Here is a 26,735-nt window from a genome sequence, read left to right on the forward strand (position 1 = left end):
TTTAAAATGTTGCACAATGGTTTCTTTTCTGTGCTTCTCCAATTACACAATTTCCTCTTTCTTTGTAACAGACAAACGTTGCAGTTCATGGTTACTGCAGGGTGCAGGCAGGGGGGTTGTTGCATTCTGAGAGAAACAGCCATTCTTGTGGCTATTAGTTTTTGTTTTGTTTTGTTTCGCTTCTATTTCAGGAGTAGCCAGAAATCACAGGTAGGACTCTACTGTGTTTTGGAGTGTACAAATGTACCTTTAAATCTGTCTCCCATTAAGGTCTTAGCTGATCATCCTCTAAAGAAAATATTACATAAAACACAACAGGAAGCCTGGAGAAAAAGTGCTTTTTTTTTTTTTTTTTTTTTTTTTCCGTGTTCTTTTTTTTCTGGAGCCTTAAGTAAAACATTAGCCTAATTCAGACGGATGTTATCTTCATACAGCACTCTTCTGGGTTTAAAACTCTAATTAATTTCCTCCACCGGGCCTGCGCAGCGTACAATTAAAAGTTTATGAACTTCATCGAGCACAGCACCTCCGCATTCACGTGCCTGGCTGCCGGGGATGGAGACAGCAGGTGACGCCACAACGAGAGCCTTTGGGTGAGGAGCAACCCCAAACCCTCCTGGCCCTGCCCAGCCTCCCCACGGCCATCTATCTCCTGAGGCCGTGCCGTGCGGTGGCAGCAGGACTTTGGCGAGCCTGCAGGACTACATCTCCCAGAGAGCCTCGCAAAGCCGAGCTGAGCCGTGCTGAGCCGTGCTGTGCCCCGGCGGCTCAGCATGGAGAGCCCGGCGGTGACCTTCACGTTGGCTTACGTGGTGTTCGCCGTCTGCTTCGTCTTCCCCCCGGACGAGGTGCGCTCGGCGGGGCTGACGGTGCAGGGCCTGCTGGCCACCTGGCTGGGCAGCGAGGACGCGGCCTTCGTGCAATACCACCTGCGGCGCAGCACCGGCACGCTGCTGGCTCACTCCCTGCTGCCCCTCGGTGAGACACCCGGCTTCGGTGGGGAGAAAGGGGCCGGCACCCACCTCCCACCCTTGGGTGCGGGAAGGTGGGCAGCTCCCCGACAGCGGGCGGCGTGGTGGGAGCTCTCTGGCTTCTTTGGAATGCTGAGCTTTGAAACTACCTGGCTGCATCCATGCCATTACAAAAAAAAAGAGGTTTTTATTTAACCAGGAAGTTCAAATCGGCTTCCTTGAGTGATATATTTCTAGTAAAACTCAGTGACAGGTAAGGGTACGAAGTATCAAATTGCTTAGGATGACAGATACCGTCCTACAGCTGTCCCGGGAGTGAGCTCACTGGCTAGATTAACTGTAAGATCCAGGGGTGTGTCTTTACGTGTGTACTTAACTGCTTCCTCTTCCTTGCAGGTTATTACCTTGGTATGTGCTTTGCTGCACCTGAAAAACATCTTTATTTTTTCTACCTGGCTTCAAGTGGATGGAAAACTTTCCTGTTTTTCGCCGTTCTCTTCCCAGCGGTGGCTGGTGCCCTGGCATATTACTGGTCACGGAAGGGTTGGAATAACCACCCCTTAGCCCGGACGCTTGCTGTTCACGCTCTCCCACAGTCAGGATGGAGGGCAGTGGCTTCTTCCATCAATACAGAATTCAGGAGAATTGACAAATTTGCTACTGGAGCCCCAGGAGCGAGGGTGATCGTTACGGACACGTGGGTGATTAAGGTGACCACCTACTGTTTACATGTTGCCCAGCAGCAGGACATTCATTTGACAGTGACAGACTCCAGACAGCATGAGCTCACGCCAGACTCAAATATGCCTGTGCAGTTCCTCACCATCCGTGTTGCCAGTATTAATCCCTACGTGAAGGCGTTTGATATTCGGTAAAACAAAATATATTGCCCTGTTATGTTATAGATATGGTATTTGATGATGCTGATGGAGTGTGTTTGTGGCAGATCTGAAGGCTCCTTGGGTCTTGCCCCTTCCTTTTTGCTCCCTGCCTGGTGTTCAGAGATGCTGTGAGCACAGTTCTACCGTGCAGCGTGTTGAAGAAAGATTTTTTAGGAAGATTCATGTACCTACAGTAATAATGCACAACGGTTAAACAGAGGGACTGCCCCATTTGGTCCTCTCTTAGAAAAAGGGTTGTTCTGGATGCAGAAAAAAAAAAAAAGTAACTAGAAAAACTTAGTTGAAAGGTGAAGAACAGGAAAGAAAGGGAGAATCTCTGAATCTTTGGTCTCACAAATTTTGGGAGTGAAGAAATAGTGATTTGTCTAAAACTGCCTGTTGTTCTCCCATGTCTTTTTTTCCCCATCCTGCTCAAGCCTTGTAACTTTGTTACTTGTCAAAAGAGAGCTCACTGAGCAAGCCAACTATCCTTAAAGCAAGGAAATAATTTTAGTCCATTTATGATTTATGTATTCTCATAGCAGTAAATCATCGTAAATATTCTGTGAACTGTTATGGATCATTTTCCCAGGGCCTGCGCTATTTTTTCAGCAGTCTTTCTGTGTAGCAGGGCAAAAGTACAAGATTCTGCAGAAACCTGTAACACTGATTAGAACGGTGCCAAAGTCTTTGATGTTCTTGTGTCATTAAAAGGAGTACACAAAGACATGTTTGTGCTCCTACAACTATACATTTGAAAAGGTATTTGAGTGTCTGCTGTAAATTTGTAAGTCAGCAGCGTTTTTTTACGAGGTAACTAAAAATAGACATTACCAGACATTTAGCTAAACGGAGGGGTCCTGGCAAGCGTGAGGGTGGCATGAGACATCCAGGTGAACAGCTCAAACTGAGAAGTTAGGGTGAGCATGACAGAATCCAAAAGAGGAGACTTCTATAGGCCTGTGAGAGTGGTGACCAAATAAATATTAAACAACTAAATTATCTTCTTCTGTAAGTGCTTCAGTGTCAGAGTGATAAAACTATATCCCCTGCTGAGAAAAGTGTGACTTCCTTGGCAATTTCTGTTAGGAAAAAAAAATTACAAAACCACAAATTCTATGGCTAAATGGAACAGCACCGAGAAGACTGTTTAGAAGCTCTTGTAATAAGACATGTCAAAAAGAGCAAATCAGTTAGGCTGCAGCCATACAGTATTTAAGAAAATTGCCATAGGACAAAAATCCCTTTTTAAGGCTACAGAATCATTGTATATATGCAGAATCAGAAGTAGATACAGTGGGATGTTTCTGAAAGAAAAATGCTTTTGTGTAGGCAGGCCATGTTTCTCTGCATGTTCAGCGTGAGTTCATTTTCTGGATACAAAGGTCTCTGTTATTTGTACAGACACTGTAGTCAGCAAGCTCCATTATCCTACAGCAGTTAAAACAATTGAGACCACCAGGAATTAAAATTAAGCTAGCCTTGTGCTGCAGGAACCGAGCTAGTGGCAGAATGACCTAGGAATTTCAGGGCAATGTTCCCAGGGCTCCTTCAATGAAAGCTGTTTAATGAGTGGAAACACTGAGATGGGGACTTCTGAATCTACAGTTCAGAGCTGCTAAATTTGAAAGGGTAACAATAATAATGTGTCACTACAGGATCTGTAAAGTCTTGTGGCACTTAAGGCCTGTGCAACTCGCTTAGGGAGACTTATTTTACTAGAGGTAACCTAGTGTGAAACACAGCCTGCTGCTGCCTTAAATCAGAGCATAAGTCATATTCAGCAGCCATTTGTAGCCTTTGTAAAATTTCAGTTTTAGTCTGTAATTGTATCACAGAGTCATAGAAACTTACACCGACTGTCATTCTTCTGATACTTACATGTACTGTATTGATATGTGATACATACCTCCTCATATGATAATTGTAATTTCTGTCCTCACGAGTTCATGAACTCTAGGGGATTATATATATTATTATAATGAACTTGTACTATTGTGTAAGTAAATAGGCATTAAAAAGATGGACAGAAACTGTGCATGCAGTATTTTCTAGTTAAAGTATGATTTATCTGTCAGTATTACTTTTATTCATGCTAATGACTTCAAAAGCCTTCCTTTTATGACGTTTTAGCTGATCTTTGGAATATCTTGCTGGCAATCTGATAAGGGTATGATGAAGAACTGGCTGGACATGAAGCCTGAACTTACTTATATATGCAGGTTGGGATCCAGGCAGGATGACACCGTGTTTCAAGTTGTATCAGAAACAAACAAACAGCAAAAGAAAATAAAATCATTGCTGTCATGTTTATTCTAACCAGTACATACCAACCTACACAGCTTTTCTGTGTATTCACTTTTCTGATGTTCATCTCTGCACCGTACTATCAAGGTATTTGAATGGATAACCAAGGTAAAATTTTGTTCCATCTTTTTTTCTTCAGGCTGAACTCCACAGAGTATGGGGAGCTCCGAGAAAAGCTCCGTGCTCCCATCAGCAATGCAGCTAATGTTGTGATCCATCAAAGCCTTAGTGATTTATTTCTAGAAACCTTTACTTCTCTGGTGGAAACTAACCAGCCTTATTCTGTTCCAAGCACTCAGGTGAGACCTTCTATCCATGTGAGACTGTAATAATTATATTTTTCAATGTAGGTGAGCCTGTGATTACTGTAATTGGTAACTCTGTTTACTTAGGGCTCACCTTCTGTTTCAGTAAACATTTATTATGTAGATCTGGCTGCTGCTTCTGTTCCTTCTACTAAGAAACAAACTGTCTTGTGAACATTACATTTTTGAGACACAAGAAAAATAGCATAGTAGAAGGAAGTCCCCTATAATAATTTTCATAAAACTTTTACTTGAAAACATTTGGATATGGTGAGGTTGTATTTTCAGAAGGTTTACAGAGACCTAGAATAACAGCTGTTGTTACTGTGCTTTAGGCAGTTTGCTCTATTACAGCTTGCTTTTCTAGACAGCCAGGTTTTGCTGGATCTTCTTCTGCAATAAATTAAAGATGCTTAACTGGGGCTTGCTTTAATTGTAAATAATGCCATGGAGTCCTTCCTTCAGTAGCCTTTGGGGAGACCTGGTTATTATTATACTTGTGCTGTAATCATAAGCGTGACTAAAGCATTGTTCAGTGTAACAGAGGCAACTAATCGAACTAGCTCTGGTGACCTTGCAGGGAGACTGTGGCAGATGTACCACCTAATGGAGTGAGTACTTGATATCCTGGGCAGTATCACGCAGCTTCTATTATCTTCACTGCATGGTTACATGCAATAGCTAAAACAAAGCTGGATCAGACATGTCTGCACATAATGAGGTTGTGCATTCTGATTGCAGTGCCAGCAAACAGTCTGAAGACATTAAAGAAAATATACTATTTATTTGTTAGAGTTGCTTTCAGAGCTTTAATTTGTGTCATATTTAAGTGTCAACTGAGCTACTCAATTTTGCTTTGACATTGCACAATAAAAAAAAAAAAAAAAAAAAAAAAATATGATGCAGACATTAAAAATACGACGTGATTTTTCCCTACTCTGAAGCTTTGTGAATATATAGAAAAAGTTAGTTAACCTTTCTGCACTGGAGTTTTTCTTGCCTAAAAACTAAGATAAACTCTAATTTCTCAAACTAAAACCTTATATAGCCCCTGAAAGAAGCAGTCCTGCTTCCTACACTCTTCCTTTCCTAATGTTGATGCAACACTTTGTCTGTGGTGAACATGACTGGGAGAAATGACTGGGGTGAAAAGAGGCTAAGGAAGATGACTAGTTTTTGTCTGATCTGTTCGACAATCAAACCACCTATGTGGTTAAAGGAAGATGTGCTGTGGAAGTGGTAGCCAGAGACCACAAAGCAGAGCTGCTTTTTGTTATATCAGTGCTATCTTACACCAACAGTATGGTTTTACCCTGCTGTGAGGATAGTTTTGTAAATGTTAGTAAACACTTCAATGTTTTGTAGAGCTTAGGGATATGGTTTAGTGGAGGGCTGTTAGCGTTAGGTTGGAGGTTGGACTCGATGACCTTGAGGTCTCTTCCAACCTAGAAAATTCTGTGATTCTGTGATTCTGTGATTCTGTTTTGTTTTCATTTATGCCATTATATTTTTTAAAAGGTAAGTAACAGATAGTTATTTCCATTTTTCTTTAATATAAATACACATTTAGGTGTTAAGATGCATTTCTCAGAATTTTATAAATCCCTGATAGCAGCATGAACAGGATTCACATCTCCTTGCCTGTTCAGCACTCTTTTGAACTTCATCAAGTTCTTGGAGAGCTTTAGTTGGAAGACACATGGGAAATGCTAATTGTTTATCAATTAATTAGTGGCAGGGGGTTGGAATTAGATGATCTTTAAGGTCCTTCCAACCCAAACCATTCTGTGATTCTAATTGCTAAAACACTTCAGAGCAAGATGATCTCTCTATATGCAACTGCTAGTTCACATGGCATAATTAACTGTGGGGAAATATAAATTATTCTAATATTTTCAGAGAAAAATTAAGTAAATTTCTGGTCCCTCAAGACCAGTTCTCATTAATTTCAGGAGACCCCATATTTCCTGTTATTTATGTCTTTTATTTACAAACATGGAAGATAGGAACCACTTGATGTAACAAGTAGTGAGAACTGCTTGCTTTGATTATTTTCCTAACTGTATATTTCTGTGTTGTTTGAAAAAGAGCATGTCTGAATGATAAAGATGGCTGCTTGTTTACCTTAATGTGGCTGCTGTACTCTAGAAACAGATGGAGATCTTCAGAGACCTGAAAAAAAATCTGTTTTCAGTCATTTGTGCTTAATCAGTTTCACGCAGCAGTTCTGGATTTTCTGCCTATAGAGTAAATTTGTTCTCATTCATTAGTTTGTGTTCTCATGGAAGCTCTGGAGACTGGAAGCACATGCTATCTTCTGCTGAGGCAGGTCTGCCTTGAGGCTCTGCCCAGCTCGAGTTCCTGCTGTGCTTGTATGGAGATAATTTTCAAAAAGCCTTTTGAAGAGCAATAGCAAGCCATTGTGTGCGATTCATAGTTTTGACATTATTCTCCTTCAGGAGCTGGAGCCATGCATAGGGTGTATGCAGACTATTGCAAACATCAAGCTCATCAAGAACTGCCAGGAGCCAAATGAAGGGGAATGCCAGCAATGCTACTGTCGTCCTATGTGGTGCCTCACTTGCATGGGCAAATGGTTTGCTAGCCGACAGGATCAGCAGCACCCAGAGACCTGGCTGTCAAGCCGCGTGCCTTGTCCAACTTGCCGAGCCAAGTTCTGCATTTTAGATGTTTGCATAATAAGATGAATAATACTTGGATATGCTTTAACTTTTTAAATCTGAATGTATTTCATAGTGGTTTTGGCCAAAAGGCCTGTTAGCATTTTCTTATACTTCACATTCTACAGGAGTTCAAACTCAGAGCTTTCTTTTACAGCCTTTAAAATGGATGTTGATCTTTTTATGTTCCTTTCCATTTTTACCTGTGTCTTTGTTTTTTTTATTCATCAGATGTCAGTTTCTGGAACTACAATATTTTGTTTATGTCGTGGATGGAATAAGGTTATCCCATCCATGTGTGCGGTAGTATTCTCTTTTAAACATAAGTATTTCTGATTCTTTCACAAAGGGCTAACTGAAAAAAATGACTTTGGTTAGTCTTCATTGATACCTTTGTGTTTATTTAATCTGTTTTTCAAGTTATTATTCATCTTGGCTAGTGTTCACAAAGCAAGTATTCCGGTTGTGTTCCTTCTGCTGGTCCCCTCCACATGTAAAGGGGATGGGTTTCTGTAAACTCAGGAATTGAATTCCTGAAGATATGCAATTCCCACAGGGACTTTTTATTCCAGTTGTGTCTAGTTTATTTTTCAATGGACATATTTATTTCAAACAACAGAAGGATTCAGAACTGTACCCTGCTTACTTACACTACTAATGCTGTGCATCACTAAATCTGTTGGTTTCCAGGAGCTACATTGCTTAGGGTTTCAATGTTTTCTAGATGATGGATTATTTTCTAAGTTTGAAAGGAGCACAGCAAATATCCAAACTGTCAAATTACTCTGAAAGAGTGCTCAGCTTTTTCAAAGCCTTTAAGTTTTGAAAGGTAACCTTTTCCCTGAAAGAGATGCCAGGATCACAGAGGTGTAAATTGCCATGTTAGATGCCCCAAGAATGACCATCATTCATTTCACTAATCAGAATTTTTCAGGTGTGCACTTTCAAGACTGCTCATAAGCAGTATTCAGTGTTTTAACATTCAGAGGGCACTGATGCACACTCCCTGATACAGTCTGCATCAGGATAATTTGCAAATTTAAACCCAAGCATTTTCCATAAATTTAAGAGAGTCCTTCTCCTGGACCTAAATGTCGTGTTTACTGTTTTGTATGTCTATCAGACCCTTCAATGAATGATTGCTTGTCACACTGCTTGGTGAAAAGCTTCAAGGTGCTGGAGAATGTGTATTTGAGTTCTCACACTGATCTGTGCACTGCAGTGGCTGAGATGCAGGTATTTGCTTATCCAGGTAGTCCATCTTAGAGGGGCAGTAACCTCTAGCAGACAGGTGGGACAAATGGTGAGAGAAAGGAGTTGTTTAAAGCTTTGGTCTAGGAGAATGAAAGCCTTAATGCTTCCCTTATATAGTGTGTGATCAGAAGGTTCTGTAAATCATAAGCACAGGTAACATGCCAGTGGCTAACTGAAAAAATCTTGATGTCCTTGAGAAGCAAGACTGTTCTGAGAAGGAATAGGTAGCAGGGTGTTAAAAATGGCACAAGTACTGGAAGTGCAACCACCAAAGATTTTGCTAGTATCAGCCTAGCCATAGGATGTATGCTGAATGTACCAAACTCCAATTAAATCAATGTGGTGAGGAAATGGTTATATATATGTGGCTTTAAGCCGTGTTTTGGAGAGCGATAAGGAACTGAAAACAGATTTGACAGCATCATTTGAGATCTGACATACTATATTGTATGGCTGGTGGAGGAGCTTTTTTTTTTTTTCTTGTTTGTTTGTTTGTTTGTTTTTAAATTTGCACTTATAAGAGACCAAACGAGTATAAGGACACTGAGTATATATCTCAGTTGTTACGTATACAACTTTTACTACACAATTATCTGTACTGCCTATTAATAAGAGTGTTTTTTTCTGGTTTTCATTACATGTTGTTTCAGATCATAAAAAGTAAAAATTTAACACTGCACCTGGCAGTACAATTTTATTTTAAATGGCATGCGCCATCTGAATAGCATAAAATTGAGTTTCAGTTTTGTTGTAAAGTCTGAAAATTAGTAGAAAATCAAGAAGCTGCTGAGTGAATTTTCCAGTACTTTTGTAGAAAAGTTATTTGGAATTTTGAAGTAGTCTCTCCGCAGGACTTTTTTTAACCTTTCAAAGAGTCCTACAAGGCCAGGTGGTATCACCTGACATGCACCTTCTTATTATACAGTAGACTTTATAAATAAGCATTTTGAACCATTTACTTAACAGTAAGTTTGCATAATATGGCACATATATAAGGGATATGGTCCTTGAAATAGCTGCAGAAGGGAAGGTAGGATTCTGGACTCTGTCACTGACAGCCAATTCCTACATCTCTTTTCCTGTTTGGAATAAAAATATTTATTGTAATGATGTATGAAGTTAAAATCATAAAGGCCTTGAGAACTTTAGACAATAAGCACATGTAGTTGCAGATATTTATATTAAAAAATAGTCAATTGCCAGTAATATCTCATGTAGTAAAAGCTTTAGTCTCCCAATTGCTTGTGCAGTAGTGTTTTTCTTTAGATAACTCTATCTTCTTTGTATTGATTGAAAGCTTTCCTTTCAGTAGAACTTTGATTTTACCCATCTTATTTCTTTTGCCAGTATGACAATACAGCAAAGTAATAGTCATAAATGTATAATACTGTTGCATATTTTTTATGGTAGTGTTCTGTCCACAGAAGTGCCTCTAAGAAAACTTTGTAACAATTACAAAAATAAAATAATGATTTATGTTAATAATACTGCCTTTCTTAAATTCCTTAAAACAAGCATTTTTCCAAGTTTAAATTCTTGTAATAATCTGGCATGCCTCCAAAGTTGGTAAGCTTTTTAAAAGCTATGTTACAGAACTAACTTGTTAAAAATCTGTATGACATTTTCTTCTAAGAGACAGTAAAAGGAAAAACCACGACAGGTTTCTTAACACAGGTCATCTGATAATCTTATTTGTCTTGCATAATTCACTGAACATGAAATTTATATAGTATAAAAATAGGAATTTGTCTTCGTGATAGCTTCAGGTCCTCATTTTGCTTGCAGTAAAAAATAAATACATTGCCTCCCGCCCAACCATGATACGTTTCCTAAACAAAGGGGTAGGGATTAGAATTGTTCTTTTTACAACAATTTTCTAAGAGAAAAATGAACCGAGTAATGTTATGGGATAAAATATTTACTTTAAGAATAAAACCTTCGTCTATTATTAGTGACTTGGAGATACTTTTTCAGCTGCATGTTCTTCCCATCACTCACCTGTAGGTAGGTAATGTTAGTAAACTGCAGTACATTATGTAATGTCATTACATTATGACAAGCTATATGTGGCTGCATAGTGTCAGTGTAAGTACCACATAAGTATGTAGACATATATAGCCCAAATTTCCATATGCACTGCAGCTGAACAGGTGTTTCTGAGAACATGGGCAGTGTCTATATGTATTATTTATTTCCACAGTTGTGTTTTGTTTGGTTTTCTGTAATTGTAGCATTCCAGATAATACTGGCAAAATGTTTGTTAGTGACAAACATAATTTGGTAACCCACAAAAGGCATGTTGCCTAAGCAGGATATAGTTGGAATCCATGCTATAAATGAAGTTGTTTACCAGGAGGCTTGCCAAAACCTGCAACAAGAATACCTGATTATTATGTGATCACTTCCAATCGAGTATTTTTGTTGTGCTGAAGCGTTGTACACTGCAGCTATGTAGCATTCCAGTCAGCCTCAACTTACACAAGTAATTAATGAGTGACATTTCTTAAGAAATTTTGAGATATTTGAGGAGGTGAGATATGAACATTCAAGCTCTGACATGCACTACGAGACATTTTCTTCCAAAGATATACCACAAGGTTTGTTATTTGTGTTGCTTTTTGATCCAAACAGTTTATCTATTTTAAAACAGAGTTATTGGATAGCCTTTATGTTAAAGGCTTAATGAATACATGTAGTTCATTTTAAAACTTTGTGAAGAGATTAATAAAAATACAGTTGATTTTATGCAAGAAAGACTTCTGGTTTTCATTTTTAAGTTGTGTTTCACGGTTAAAACTGGGGGGTGGGTGGAAAGCAGACCAACTTATTGCTGTGGTTTCAGCTCAGAATATGACAGCAGAAGAAGGACTAACATTCTCCTGAAGGAACACTTGACAACTCCTTCTTTTATACATCTCCCTCGTATAGTATGAATGAGGAGGGCTGCATAAAACAAGCTGAGAGAGAGAACCTCGCTCTGCGGCTCCCCTCAGGCAGCCATGACCGCGCCTGCGCCGTGCGCCCGGCCGGCAGCCATGTTCGGCCGCGGCGGTGGGGCTCGCCTCAGCCATGTCGGGCGGGCGGCGGGGGCTGCCGCGCTGCGATGGCGGCGGGGGGCCCGGCGGGCTGCACAGGTGGGAGCCCCCCCGGAGGGCTGGGGGTGAGGGTCTGGCTCCTTCAGGGCGGTTTCTGGGGGGAGATGGGGTTGTGGGGTGGCCTCGGTTCGTGGTCGTGAGGAGAAAAGGTGCTGCTTTGACTTGGTGGTGTGTTTTCGGGTCAGTGGTGAGGGGCGCGGGGGTTTGGTTGGGGTTTGTGTGCTGCTTGTTCCAGGTGTTTTAATTGGGTAATTGTCGCGGGTGATTAGGGAGGCGTTTTGTCTTTTAACTGTCTTTGCGAAAAGGAATGTGTCGAAAGTGAGTCGAAATGGAAATGTGTCACGGAACGTGCCGAAAGCGAGTCTGGGTGGAGGAACAAAAGCTAGGCTGTTAAGCCAGGTTTACAATAACAAAGCCCTCACTTTCATTTTTTGACTTAAAAAAGTGCAGTTACCTCACAGGAGCAGGGTCTGTGTGCCTGCAGTGTGGAGCCGGCAGCACGGGCTCCCTCCCTCAGGGAGGTGCTGGCAGAGCTGCAGGTTCTTACCCCAGAAGCCGGGGCTGTGGAGCTGTTTTATTTAGTAACCTATCATTTAAGATGTCAAAGCCGCCAGAACTGAGGAGGAAGGCAAGGAAAAATTAGGTAACTTAATCTTTCAGCAGTCCTCGGCTGTCCTTTCAGCCTGTTACAAGTGCCTCACGCTAGCTCCTTCCGTGCTTGTGAGGACCCCAAGTCAGTGTCTGGTAAACTATTTCCTGTGTAAAAGTGTTTCCATGTCAACGGTTGACCTAAGTCTCTTTAAACGTGCCGTTTTCCTGTGTTAAAAGTCATAATTCTGTACGTTTGGTTCTTCCAAGCATTAAATGATGAATAGACTAGTATATAAATGTAAACTAATGTATTGCAAACTGTGAATGCTGGCACACGTCAGCAGTTCTATAAACACTATTAAAGGTCTTCAGTTATGTTTTCCCCCGTTTTTATCCCAAATAGAGAAAGGGTACTTCTGCTTTTCTAAAAATGAGTAGTCTATTTTAAAATTCAGGTGTCATAACTGCAGTAGTAAAAGACCCTTTTCTCAGTAATTGCATTATCGAACGCACTCTCCACGATAGCATTGCTGAATGAATAATTTGGTACAAATTGCGTATCTCTGCCAAAGTAATCAACATTTTGTAACTATAATTGACGATACTCTGTTCCACATAGTCAGTGTTTAGTGACTCCCTGTGACGGAATGAAAATTCTTATTTTCTAGTTACATGCAAGATCCAGACTGCTGGCAACAAGAACAGAAATGTGGAAGCTGGAATGATTCGGATTCTTTGGGAATTGATCAGTATCAATGTAGCCATATAGACCAGTGGTTGGAGAGGTAAGCAATGCATGTCAAGCTTGTTTAAATACTCTCTTGGCACACTTGTCTTAAGCAATTTGACAAAGCTTGGGATGTGATCAAATTCAATGTTTTCTTATAATGCCATAGCACACAGTTAGCAAACTATATCTGCAACAGTAGACCATTAAGTTTGCCTAATTGAAATACGTGCCATAACATCAGCAAGTAATGCTTATGAAAGAAAGAAATTGTATATACTGAAGCAGTAGCTTAAGCTCTTTATTATTGATGTTTTCAGTGTTAGTATAAAACTCCCGTGGAAGCTATATGCTGGGTTTTTTATGCTTTGCTTGTTTGTGCATCTTTATGTGAGTGGGGCAAACAATGATGAAGTCTCTTCTCTTGACAGTGCATTCAGCTTTACTGCAATTTTTAGTAAACAACAATTTTCTTTGCAGTCTAGTGTTGGTAATAACTTGATGAAATCAAATATTACAGGTGGGTAGTTCCATGAGTATTTTGGTTTGCTTCTTGGGTATTCTGGACTAAAGACCTCAGGCAGAAGAACTGATTGAAGTTGGTATTTTAATGTCTGACAGGAAGTATGAGAAGTGGTGAATGCTTGGATACCTGCAGAATATTGCATAGAACGTAAATTAGGAGAGGTTAAATATTTTAGTGAAGATACATGAAAACTTCTGAGTGCTTTGTACATCTGAGTACTGCATTATATGAAAGTGGCTCTTATAATTTCCAATGGTGTGTTTGATATTGTTTCAGTTAATAAACAACTCTTTTGAAGAGGTTAGGAAAAATAATCTTACCTTCAGGAGTGTTTCCTGTGTCTCTTAACGCTGTCGTTTAAAAAAAACAATGGCACATTACGATTGTGAATCAAAACAGATGTGTTAGCAACATATTGTTTCTTTTTGATTGAGTAGATAAATTCCTTTGTGCTGGATCTTCATGCCATGTAGTGTTAAAATTATTTTAACAGCATCGATGGTCACTTCAACTGTTGATGCAAAACAGTTCAGGGAGGTTAGACTGTAAACTAAATCTACTTTATTTTACTTTATGTTAAAAGTTGAGGCATTAGTGCTTAAAGAAGTGGACAGACTTCAGTCTGAAGGAAAACTTCTGACCCCACTAGGATATTGCTTCATTTTCCAGTTTTTATTTACTGTGTTGTTGTTTGTTTTTTTTTTAACTGTAACAGGTGTGTGTTACTTCACTCAGAAAATATCAATAATCCACTAGTTATTAAGCAGCTTCCTGGCTCCCTTCTTGCCATTATGTGGCAGAGCTTACATTCTTGAAATGGTGTGCCAGGAGAGTATGAAATACAGGTGTCTGTCAGGATATTAGTTCTGCTTGGGTGATAGACATTTTTCTAATCTACTCCATTTCTCCTGTCCTTTATGAAGTCCTTTGCCAGTGAAAGATTTTTGACCTTACATAATTTTGTTTATTGTGCTCTTTGATGGAGCTGTAGAAAGAGCTGGCAGTAGCTAAGCTGGGAATGTTTTAAGAGATTAAGGTCTATGTTTTAATGTAAAACTTTGACTGTTTTCTTTTCCTGCAAAGTTAACCCAATTATACTACATTGCCACAGAAGGTGACTTAAGTTGAAATGTTTTAATTTGTTTGACTTTGAACTAAAATGGAGTAGGAACACTCTCATGGTGTCACAGTTGGGGAGGAAGCTGCATTTGTCCACCACTGAAGGTTCTGTCACTTAAATATTTATGAGCAACAAGTGTTCATACACAGTTCTGATTTTCCAGGACTATGACAGCAGACGATTCTCAGCCTCTTTATAATTGTCCTGACTGGGAAGGTGGAATTGAAGAAGGCAAAACAATGAGAACATCTGCTAGGAAAATGACAAAGTAAGTATTGAATAATTACTAAATTACTGTTGTGTGGTTTTAGCAATAACCATCTGATGATTTTCACCTATTTCACACGCATAAACAAAGACTTGAAATATGGACAGGCTTTTTCATATTAAGCCTGAAGGAAACCTTAAGTAGAGAGTAGCCTGGAGAACTCAAAAGCTGTTTGTGTGATCATTGCAAGTTCTCTTCCTTCTTAGGTTAGATTTCATATTACAATTGTCTGTCCAAGAAAATAGAGATAGTGAGGTGGGAAAACAAAAAACAATTTTCTAGGCTTAGAGAAATGGCCATGAGGTCACTCAAGCCTTTATATTATCTATCTTTGTTTTACTGAGCTGATTTCTAATGTATACTAGGAGGTTGTTACTCATGTATGCAGTAATCATGCACAACTTGATTTCCTTGTTGTGAGGCAGCTCTGGCACTAAGTAGCCTCAAGTATGTCTGCTTATAACAAACCTGAGCAATTGCATTAACCTAGAAAACCCCAGTCTGTTTGTTCTAGTGGCTGGTTTGGTTAGTCCAACTTTCAGCTCTGTGTAAACTAGCAAAGTAAGAGTTCTGCCCACTGTCTGTCATTGCAGTTGCAGACTGTATGTTTATGTGACTTGAAAAGCACCTTAATAGTTCTACAACAGTCTCATTCTAACTTTTATTTTTAAGTTCTGTTTCGAATGATTCAGCTAATCCGTCTGAAAGGGAAACAGATGAAGTGGTTCTGAGGAGAAGACAAAAACAGATCAATTTTGGAAAGAACACACTTGCATATGACAGATATATTAAAGAAGTTCCGAAGTAAGTTGTACCGTGTTGTGCGTTTCCAAATACTTTTTTTTCGTGACGTGGGTAGATCAGCACACAGCTTCAGTTTGCTTGAAGTAATAGGAATAAGTGAAGAAAACTTGAATCAATTACTTTCTTTATAGAGAAGTCAGATTTTTTTTTTTTTTTGTATAGGAGCAAATTTAGTTAGTGAAGTTTTAAAGCTAAATATTGCATTAGTGTATTGCTGTTGGTATAGTAGCGATCATGCTTGAAAAAAATATCTGTATTAATCAGATTTTTAATGAGACCTTTCTGGTGACTGTTGGTAGGCCATGATGAAGTTAATTGATACCAGGAAATGCTATCTTTGAGGAATGAATGAAGCCTTGCATTTAAGTATTGTTAAGAGCAACCAATCGTTAATGATTTGTCAGTAACTAACTGAAATCAGAACTTGGATTTCTTTTCATCTTTGTTATTCCACTTCAGGCTTTTTTATATGAATTGTGGAAGTTGAAGACTACTTAGTCCCCTCTGCTTACTGCAGACCTATCAGGACTCAGAAACTGCTCTGCAGTAACATGTGGATGTGCATCTGTATTCTTGGTTTTTAGTTTTTGAGGTAGTTATGTAAAGTTTCTGGTTTTAATGTGGCTTGATACTTAGAATTGTGTTCTCTGGATTCTGCCTTTAAGAGTCTATGGTGAAAATTGCCAGCCAGTGCAGTGAGTGCAGCAAGCTTCCTGTTGAACAAGATATTAAAAACTTGATTAAATATCAACAACAGATGTCATAAATGACCACAGATATTCCACAATATAATGAACGCATCTTCAATAAAGTTCTTTCTTCAGAGTTGCAGACTGCCTTTTGAATTGTGATTTTGCTTGTCTCTGTGTCATCAGTGATAGGACTGACTGCAGCCAGTCTTACAGTGGTGCCTGGCTGCTGCGTAGCTGTGCTGTGATCAGTTAAATTGTAGGTGGAAGATAGGAAGAGATGAGAACATTGAGGAGGGAAAAAAAAATAATGGATAAACTATTTTAAAAGTTTTCTGGGTGGCATTTTAACAAGGCAGTTAATAATACTGTTCTTAAGCAGGGATCTATTTATTTTAAAATGATAACAAAACTGCAGTGGATGATTATATTGATCTGTGAAGGTGGTAGGGAGAACTACTTGAGGTAAAGGTGCTTTGTGTGATTTAAAGCATGATTACGTTTTTGTTCCTGTGAACAGTATTTTGTACTGGAGCCAGGGTTTGAGTGAACTTAGTGGTGGTCAGGGTCTGAGTTGGTTGCACCATCTGAGAAATACTGCCTCTGGTCACTGGTTGATCCCAGGCAGCATTGTTACAGCATCTACCCAGTGATGATTCAGGAAAGGCACACCATTTGTGTATTAGCTGGAGCATGTGGGTACACAGCTCTCCATGCTCCCAAAGGAAAAATGCTATTTAGAAGTAGAGCAATCCACCTTGTAATAAGGTGTGGAAAACAGTGGAATAAGCGTTCAGTGAAGACACTTGTGGGTTGACCCCTGGCAGACACGTACTCACACAGCTCTTTGCTCATTGCCCCTTTCCCAGTGGCTTGGAGGGGGCAATAGGGAGAGCAAAATTAAGAAAACTCATGGGTTGAGATCAGGGAAATAGGTGATGGAAAAGAGGAGGGGGAAACTTGGTGGGTGCAAAGGCAATCACTTACACAAGAATACTGATAGCCTGCTGGACTCTGAGAAGCAGCCACTTTGGAAGACGCGTCCTCTTCTTCCTCTGCCCCAGTTCTTGTTGCTGAGCTTGATGTTATATAATATGGAATACTGCTTTGGGCAATTTGAGTCAGCTGTGACAGCTGTTTTCCCCTCTTCTTGCCTGCTCCCAGCTTACTGCTCCCTTAGCAGGAGGGAGCTGGGCAGATTAGGGAAAAAGAGAGACAAAATATTAGTAGGCAACATATTAGTTTCTTATCAACACTGTTTAGCTGTAAATCCAAAACACAGCACAGCAGGGGTACCTATGAAGAAAGCTAACTCCATCCCAGCTATGCCCAGTACAATAGTGAGTACAAAGAAACTGGACAAGATTCACAAAGTTTGGGATAGAAGTATCCAGAGGCTAGGATACTAAAGTGTGTTTCTTTGGTTTCATGTTTGTCTGCAGCCAGTAGGCACCAGCTTTGGTGTCTTGCTGGACTGAATGAACCTATGGTCTGATTCAGTATTTTGTTGTTGCTTGTGCAGTCTGTTGTCAACAATGCTTTAAAATTTACATATCTCAGTGTAAGTGTTTAGAAATAGGAAAACTATTAGACCACTGCTGCTTGCTTTATCAGATGGACAGGATTTTTTTTAAGAACAAAAATAATATCTTGAAGTACAAACGTTACTGTGTATTTACAGGAATCAACGAATACCGGGAGTGCATCCTCGAACACCCAACAAATTTAAGAAGTACAGCCGTAGATCCTGGGACCAGCAGATCAGGCTGTGGAAGATAGCACTGCACGCATGGGATCCTCCTGCTGAAGAGACCTGGGATCTGCAGCCAGTGTATGTATTGGTGAATCGGTCAGCAGCACACCTCTTGCTTCACAGGAAGACTCTGTGTTTCCTTCAGAGTGTTCCTAAGTAGGAACTGAAGGGGAAATGAGTTTCAGACTCAGGAATGGGGGCCTGCTTGAAAACTTTGTTTTAATTTTTGAATTCTGTTAATCTTCAAGTCCATTTTTAGTCTAAATTCATCTCTGATGAATCTCCTTCCACTTGAAGGAAGAACACATTTGGTCTCTCTGTGGTAGAACACAGTATTCCCCTGTGCATTCACACCAGTCAGCACAAGATAAAATTATCTTAGAAAGGGATAAGAATAAGTAGAAATCTGGTCATTACTGTTCCTTGACCTTGACAAGCTTTCCATCGTTCCTTTTTCTGTTGTCAGCAGAACCACTGTCCTGCGATAATGATACATGAGAGAATTCAAGAATTCTGTGAAGATTAGAGAGAATTCTGTGTTCTTTGCAGGAGACTGGCAGCTGTGTTCAAGATGGAATTTTTTTATTTTTTTTCATACCTTTGAATTTCTGTAACAAGGCTAGCTTCATTCACTCGCACCACTTAACATTTTACAAGTTTTGGACCAGTAAAGTGGGAGTAGAAGAGTGAATGTACTTCTGTAAGCACTATCACTGAGGTGTGTAAATAGTTTTTAGCTGTGATCTGATTGACGTGCAGTGGAAGCTGCAGTTGTTTGCACCATTTGGGTGTTGTATGAGGTGAGCCATGAACCGCTGCAACTATTGTGTCTTTTTGAAGCAGTAAGCTAGCTGGGTAGTATTTAAAATCCAGATTTTTGTTGTGTTTTTAGTAATACGGAACCTTCAGGCAGTTCTCAGGAGTGGTTCTGCAGAGATCATGATGATTCTGTTTTCCCCATGTTTGATGAAAAACTGAAGAGAAATGAGTGTGGAAACCAACACAGCCAGACAGACTATGCACCAGAGGGGTATGAAATAAAACTTCTTTGATCAACTTACTGAGATAAATAAATACATGTTGCTGCTGTCAGGTTTTTTTTGTATGAAATGTTTAGTGAGAGGGCGATTGATGCTGGGACTAAGCTTCACGTTTACACTGCTGAATGCAGGCCATCTATGGTACAGAGCATTGAATGGGGGAAAAACTACCAGAATAACAGAATTGCTTGATGAACAGCAGAAGAGAGCAGCATTCTTTCTGCTTCTGTGTTTTAACAGCACTGTGCTTGTCAGCAGAACAGCAGGGAGTGTAAAACCAAAGCACCTCATGCACTCATCTCTCTACTGAAGTACTTCAATCGGGGGTTATGCGTGCTGAAAATGTTCCACTTCCAAGCTCACTGGATTTTCTTGGGCAATTCTGACTGGGTTCAGTTTTCAGAATACAATGGAATGATTACCAAATCTGAGCCATTTTCTTCTTCGGTATTCCTTTGTTATCACTGAAGGATCATACCACAAAGGGAAAAAAAATCTTGCGAACCATCACATGCTGTTACTTTGCAAAACTGATAAGCATTTAAACACGTGAATTTTTACATCTTATTTTTTCATCCTATTTTTGTAGTTCCTGCTCTCCTGATTGTTCTCCAGTATGGAAACGCAGAAAACGAAACAATCCTGACCCTTCTGTGGTTTCAAAGGGCAAAAGCCATTATATGCATATGTACCATGCACTGGAAAGGTATGAAATGATTCTCCATGTGGTGATCCATTCATATTACAAACAGACTTTTGGAATATAACTGGAATTTATCCTTCCATTTGCTAATAGCTCTAATTTTATGTAAACGTAGTGCAATTTATTGAAGACAGGAATTCATTCCAGAATAATTATGCTGTATGATTGGATATATTTACACTGTGTTCTGTTGCAAAGTTGAAGAAAACATCAGGACATACAGCATAAGCTCTTTTGAGGCAGGTGGTTTTTTATGTATATGTTCAGACAACATTAATGTCTTGCTCTTGATTCCACATAGAATGTAGTTTCTGCTTCAGTGGTTGTAATTCTGAAATTACTGTGGCTCTGCAGTAGTTATTTTCTGTACGTGTTATGTGCACTGCATTCTACCTTCTGGCATGCAGAAGTTTGGCTATATAGAAGTTAATGAATGTTATAGTAGAGGAATGGAATGCACAAAAAAATGTGCATTCATAAGTCAGCAAATACTGAAGCTTGCTGCCTGGTAAATTACTGCCCTGTTAAATTTACTACAGATATTACAGGGAAATTGTATTTATGAAAAGTTCTTTCTTCATATCCCTTCTGTATTTTGATAAAGCTTTTCCTTGCTTATGAAAGGTAGTATGAGGAAAAAGTACTTACTGGCACAACAGAATTGTCCTAGTCCCAGGCTGGGTAACCAGAGTCAGGTTAATGTTCAAAAATATGTAACAGAAAGGTAGAGTTTTTCAGGCTAGTACCTTTTTTTGTTTTAAGTTGCTCAGGAATTACACTTCTGCTCTAGTGATTGATTTTGATCTTATTTCTTCCTTCCCTTTCCTAGTTTTGGTGTAAAAATCTTCCAGGAAAATAAGTTAATAAAGTAGAATGAGGTTTAACTCTATACAAAGTTGTGTCAGAACCAAAAAAAAGGCAGCCATGATCCAATGTTTTAAGTTGGGGGGTGGGGAGAGGGAGGTGAGTAGTTTTTTTTCACAAACATTAGTAAAAATGCTTATACGGTTGTGTGTTTTCTCAACTTAGCCCCCTTATCCTCTGAAGAGTTAGGAGGAACTATGATACAAAGCTCCATGATTTCAGACCTTTTCATTTTATTTTCAGTTTTACTGAATCAGGACATCAGAGGGCTTTTTCGAATTGTTCAGAGTGGGAGACCTTAGGTGACAATGATGAAGTAATGACAGTACAACATGGTATAGAAATAACAAGGTAAATACTGTAATGATGATCTCTTTTAATTGTCTATGCTGTGAAGGTGTTCATGGCTTTTTTTTTTTTTATCTCGCTTTTCCATCCCTGTATAATACTGCTTTTTTTCTCAGTATTTTTTTCTCTAGTCTGACTCCCCACCTACTGCTTTCTGCTGCTTCCACCATTAGGAAATGCTGTAAGATGCTGGCAATCTTTCCCCTGTTGTCTTACGGAAAGCAATGGCAATTTGTAGAATTGGTCCCTGTTGTTGTTACCTGCCTGCTAAGCCTAGGAGCTGAAAACTTTCTTCTCCTCAGAGGTGAAGCTGCTCTACAGCTGGTAACAATGATAGTTCTTTGTTTTTATGCAGTGACCTGATTCCAGCGAGTTGTTCTTCGGGATGGAACGCCCAGAAACAGAAAAACACAAGCATCTTTCTGCCTGACAGCAAAACTTTCAGAGATTCAGACTGCAGGCTGGAGAGGTATAAAATGCAGCTTATCAATTGTTTTTTTTTTCCACATACTAAGTTAAGAACCAAGCTTGCGTTATTACTATATTTCAGTCCAAGCTTTCATGATTTTTTTTTTATTATTGGTTTTAAGGATGTGTTGGTGGTAAAATTCTATCCTTACTGTTCTCTTGTGATAGTCAATTAGATTAAGCAGGAGGTTGTCGCTGTTCTTAGTAGAAAAAGGTTACTGTAATAAAGCAATTTTGAATTGAAAAAGGGGTACAGAAGGAAAATATGTGGATTTCTATTTGTAGGCTTAAGCTTTGTAGCAGTTTACTGGAAGGACATCAGCCAGAATACTCTGAAAAGGGATGGGGAAGCACTGGAGAGAGAATAATGACAAAAAGAATTTAAATACCAAGGTGAGTTCATGGTGACTATTTGTTTTATCTGTTCTGTTTCAGTAGCCCATATGCAGCATTGAACAGAATCCAACTGTTCAGTTCAAACAGATCAGTTTCTCTTTTTATTCCTTTTTGGTAAGTGTTAACCTCTCATCCTCCTGTATTTAGTGCAGTACCTTAAAAGTTCTAATACTTCAGAGTTAGTTGAAATATTTGTTTGGTTAGAAAACATGTCTTATCACCTAATTGCCATTTATTTGAAAACTATTTTAATAGCAGATTTTCTGCCTTTAGTATTTTGTGATGAAATCAGCTCTGCATTTGCAGCAATAGGTTTCAATGAAAGTTCTCTTCTGAACTGTAGATTCTTTTGTTGCGTTAATACGATGGTTTGTATCTTGAGTCAGAGTTTTATGAATATAGTATTTTGTGTAATTTGATCTACGCTTAATGAAGACTGAAGTATGGAGTAGGATACAGGTGTCTTTAACAGTCATTATCATGAAATATATTGCATAATAAAATCATTAAAATATTGCCTCATTAAAAATGTGCCACATAACTAGTTTTACACTACTTAGATTTTGCATTCCCCTAGGAATATGAGGAAAAGGCAGGTAGAACAACTTTTTTTTTAGAGTGCTACTAACATCTTTTTGCTGTTGGCTCAAATGATTTTAAGTTAAATTCTTTGAGCTTGACTAAGACGTAATGTGTTACTTTTTCTAAAGTGCTAATTCAGTATTTGTAAATATTTAGTCTGTCTTTGTATATAGAACTATCAAAGAAGGACTTCCCTCCTGTGACAGAATGACTTGAATATGATACAGCACGAGATCAGTGGATCAAGACTTGGAAGACTGGTAAAGTCTCATAAATTCTGCACTGAAAGAAGAAGGGATTTACAGTCAGCATATGTACAATCAGCACGAGGTGAAATGAGCAGGTGAAAAAAGCGTGCATTTATAATCAGAGTTGGGAGCCTTTCTAGTCTTCTGGGTAGTCACTTGATATTTATCTGCTTTGTAGTTGTCTTTGTTTTAAACAAGGCTATAATGATTGTTTATGCTCACTGGGTTTGTAATCACTCATTCTAATTGAAAAGCTGTCTTTGTGACACATAAAATACAGAAAGTGAATTAAATAGCTTCTCTCTGAGACAACACCTAGGTTGCCTGGGATACAGAGATCAATATTCAGAGAGAGGCAATACCTTTTACAATAGTTTTCAGGAGTGATGAGCTGTAGCTCTCAAATGGCAGAAGCTTTCTGACATATCTGTGGAAAGCGAATATTGCTTTAAAACCAGCTTGTGAGTTATGAGAGAACCCCACTCCGCTCCATTTGAAAATTTCTACTTGGAGTTTTGGTCTCAGGAAAAAAAAAATGGAGCTGTTCTGAGCCCCATTACATGTCTATAATTTTGAATGTATCTGGTTGCTTTTTAAAGAGAAAAAAAAAAGTAGGACACATGTCAGGAATGTGTTGATTAGATTTGAGAGAAATGTATTTTTTGAAGTAGTAAATATTTAGGTGAAGATGATGTAAGGGGTTGGGATATAGGCTCAGCTGCTTCATTTTCTTATTGGCAAATAGTTTAGTTATATCAGGTATGTATTCTTTTTACAGTAAGTTACATTCTCAGTGTTCATGCAGTCTGTAACACTTCCTTTAGTATGGAAAGTATGGCTGTGTCTTTTACACTGTGCTTTAAGTTCAGCCTGTACAATGCTCTGATCCATTTGTACTGTAATACCACAGCTTAGAGTAATGTTTTGCTGTTAATGACTAGATAATATTGTATTTATAAAATATCTGCCTTTTGTTTAGGTTTCTCCAGATCTTTAAGGATAGATTGTCTTCTGCGAGTTCTGCCTCAAGTGTAAAACCTCAAATTTCATTAAGCTTTTGCTAAGATGATGATGGATGTTCCTTAAAGTTTGTGAGACTGTTTCTTCTTGACCTGCACTGACAGATGACTTGCACCATACTGTAAAGTCTACTTCAGTTGATGGCTCTTCCTGTCGCTATTTGGAGACCATGCTGCATAAAGCGAACTGATGTTTTGCTGCTGAATTGGTCCAATATTGATTCAGAGTGAAGAATACTTCCTGTTAAACCAAGGACTTAAAACCCTGTTTGTTCTACTGGACCGATTGTACATGCAACCTGGAGATCTGCTTCAAAAGAATGTAGATAATTCCAGCCTTTCTTCAGTTGCTAAAGACAGACTGCTTTTAACTTTTGGTGATTACCTTTTCAGCTTATTTTCCGTTCTCTGAGATAAAACACATTAAGCTAGCATTTTCCTAAGTGAGAGGAGAGAAGGGGAAAGGTAGATGGTTTATTATAATCAACTGTGTCTCTATGAGGGGATGAGTGACTGTCTGAACAGCAACACAGTCTGAATACCTGGATTGCACTTTCATGTGTGTTGCAGCATGTCCTGAAAAAACAATCTACTGCTGAAAGTAGATGAGGGCAGTGGTATTGTTACAGGAAATGGATGACAGCCAGCAGTATTTGCAGGTTTGGGGCTGCTCTTGGGCATGGAGTGTCCTGGCTGAAATCCACAATGGTCTTGACTCTCCCTTGCTCTACCTTTATATCACTGTGCTGAAAACCTCAAAAGTGAGGGCTGTGGCTCCAGTGGAGTTTAGAGCAGAACTATTTCAATTGGAAGAATTTTTTACAGACCTTGTGACTTATGTAGCATGTATGAGGTACAAGTGTCTGTTAGAGCTGGTAATTCTCTTTGCAGTAGTTCAGCTTTGCTGTTGCAGCCCTTTGTAAGGCCTCTGCAGAAACTGTGGCCTAGGGATTGTGCCTAGTAGCCTTGTTGTGGGGCTTGCAATGTACCCAAGGGCCAGAAGCCAGCTGTTCTGCTGAAGCAGAAGTAAGCTGCTTCCTCAGGAACTACTTCCAGTCCCTTCCAAAACCATATTTCCAATTGTTGCTAAAATCTTTTCGAGGTGAGTTTTTGCAGGATTTCTGTGCTTGTTTGGGATTTTCAGGCACAATTCTGATGTGTCCAGTGCACCAGGTTTGCACCTGACTGCAAACAGCATTATTGCAGTGGGCTGGAACATTAGATTGCCTTCACCAAGGCTTGTCACATGCACAGAAATTCACTGCTGTGGTTATTTATCATGAGTTTGACAGTTCCCAACAAAGAACAAACTTTGATTAGGTAGGGGAATGTGTGCTGCTGCTTTAACAGAAGTGTGTTAGGTCACAGCTACTGCTCAGTGGTAAGAATGTCCTGGCTGTGTGATCTGTTCCCAAACACAGGAAGAGGCTGGGGCCTCTGCTATTTAAAAAGTTAGTTAACCTCTCACTGTTGTGGGGTGGAGGGAAACTGCCTATGGGTTGGTGACTTTTGTCCTGTGCAGTTCCTGTGGCTGTTGGAACTCATCTATCCGTGCTTAGGCATGGGGTTTGGTAGTATCCCAGCACAACGTGGCTCAGTCACGTACTGCTGAGCATGGGGTGTGTATATGGGGTACAAATCTGTACAGGACCTTTTAAAGTAATATATAGACCATTGTTCCAGTGTGCATGCTTCCATGTGCTTTATGATTGTACATATGAGAATGTTATGTTTTTGGCATATTGTCTTTATGCAGAAGAATTAAAGACTTTAAAAATCCCTGTTAGTCATTTTTCCATGTTGAATTTGTCGGTGCTTCATTATAAAAGGCATATGTGGGTTTGGTAGTCTTTTTGTTTGCTTTAGGGTGTTTTTTTGGATGGGGGTCTAGTTCTTGCTGAAAGGGGAGGGATTGAGTCCAACTCCTCAGTTTGTATTTTGACATCTTGTCATGGGCTTGCATTTAATGCATTGTAGCTTGGTGGCAGGGGGAAGCTGAGGTTCCAGAACCCATTCTGCCAGGAGAAAGGTGTCCTTGTGGGGCAGGTGGAGCTGTCATTTGGGGGTAATAGGCTATCACAAAATGTTTAAGCTCAGCTGTCAGAGCCCTGAAGCTTTTGTCTGTGATAGATGAGGTCTGCAGCTGACTTATGGACACAAATCCATAGGACTTGTAATGAGTCAGTTCTTAATGTGTGTTTCTTGGTTGAAGGTACTTAAATTAGGAATAGAACAACCAATCTGCCTGTGGCAGTAACATTTTGGACAGGCTTGTTCCCTAATCCAGGTTCCACATGGTTGGACGAGCTATGATAGCATAATGAAAGGAATGATACTGAACAGATAAGGTTTGAGGTCTACTAAAGTCATCTCCTGCAGTGCTGCCACTGGATATAGAACCATATCAACACCTTTTAATTAGCAACACCATCAGTCTAAATAGAGCAGTTAAAACTTGAATGCAATCCATCCATTTGCTTGTTTATCTATCTGAAACTATTTGATGTAAGGATTTATAACTCAGGTAAGCAAAGCTGAAATTTAGTATTCCATGCTCAGTTTCCAGTTGATAGTTTTCCATTACTTTTACCTCTTAATTAAATGCAGTTTGCATAATTCTGTGCTCAGTTTGTAATTATGCCAAAATAAATTCCGAACTTCGCTAGTCAGGTTTAAATTTCTTTCAAGAAGTGACATGTATCTTCCACTGGGAGAATAACCTTACAGATGATACATTATCTGTGCTTGTAGAAACAGTCCTTCACTAGCAGTTCTGAAATGCCACTGTGTCTTTTTTTAAAAACAAGAACAAAAAAAACTGTTCCTTTGAGGTCACAATGATGAAGATATCTCCTTGTTCCCTTAAGATTCCCACTGGAGTGTGAGAGTGCTTTTCTGAAGGATTTTCTTTGCTGGAAAGGATGGAAAAGTTGCAAGACAACTGTAACCCCTCATCTGTGTTCCAGCAGATAGTTTTGCTCGGTAAACTGAATGCAGTGCTATGCTAACAGCACTGTGCATCTTCTAGGCTGGGACCATTCTCTATCGGGCAGCTTGGATGAGTTCAGGTAAACAAGTCAACTGATCTCAGAGTA

General features: G+C 39.4%; 2 protein-coding genes across 7 annotated transcripts; both read left to right on the forward strand.

The window, feature by feature from the left end:
• Positions 1-767: 767 nt before the first annotated feature.
• TMEM129 (transmembrane protein 129, E3 ubiquitin ligase) lies at positions 768-11,144 on the forward strand. The gene is made up of 4 exons (XM_084286364.1): positions 768-978; positions 1,368-1,842; positions 4,299-4,458; positions 6,924-11,144. Exons 1-4 carry the CDS (start codon positions 774-776, stop codon positions 7,170-7,172), a joined length of 1,089 nt encoding a protein of 362 aa, XP_084142490.1. The 5' UTR covers positions 768-773; the 3' UTR covers positions 7,173-11,144.
• A 320-nt stretch (positions 11,145-11,464) lies between these two features.
• LOC311208932 (uncharacterized protein) lies at positions 11,465-25,393 on the forward strand. 6 transcript variants are annotated; one of them, XR_014618362.1, is made up of 12 exons: positions 11,465-11,533; positions 12,754-12,870; positions 14,622-14,726; positions 15,399-15,530; positions 17,901-18,050; positions 18,865-19,002; positions 19,602-19,718; positions 20,823-20,930; positions 21,283-21,396; positions 21,681-21,788; positions 22,530-22,716; positions 23,601-25,393. XR_014618362.1 is itself a non-coding variant. In XM_084285971.1 (10 exons), exons 1-10 carry the CDS (start codon positions 11,469-11,471, stop codon positions 21,778-21,780), a joined length of 1,146 nt encoding a protein of 381 aa, XP_084142097.1. In that variant the 5' UTR covers positions 11,465-11,468; the 3' UTR covers positions 21,781-22,078. The 6 variants fall into 6 exon arrangements, 4 of the variants coding, with proteins under 4 accessions (XP_084142097.1, XP_084142098.1, XP_084142096.1 ...); XR_014618363.1 differs by having other exon boundaries at positions 22,547-22,716; XM_084285971.1 differs by lacking the exons at positions 22,530-22,716; positions 23,601-25,393 and having other exon boundaries at positions 21,681-22,078.
• The last annotated feature ends 1,342 nt before the right edge of the window (positions 25,394-26,735 follow it).

This window comes from Netta rufina (genome assembly GCF_964035555.1).
Source record: "Netta rufina genome assembly, chromosome: 4".
Taxonomy (NCBI): domain Eukaryota; kingdom Metazoa; phylum Chordata; class Aves; order Anseriformes; family Anatidae; genus Netta; species Netta rufina.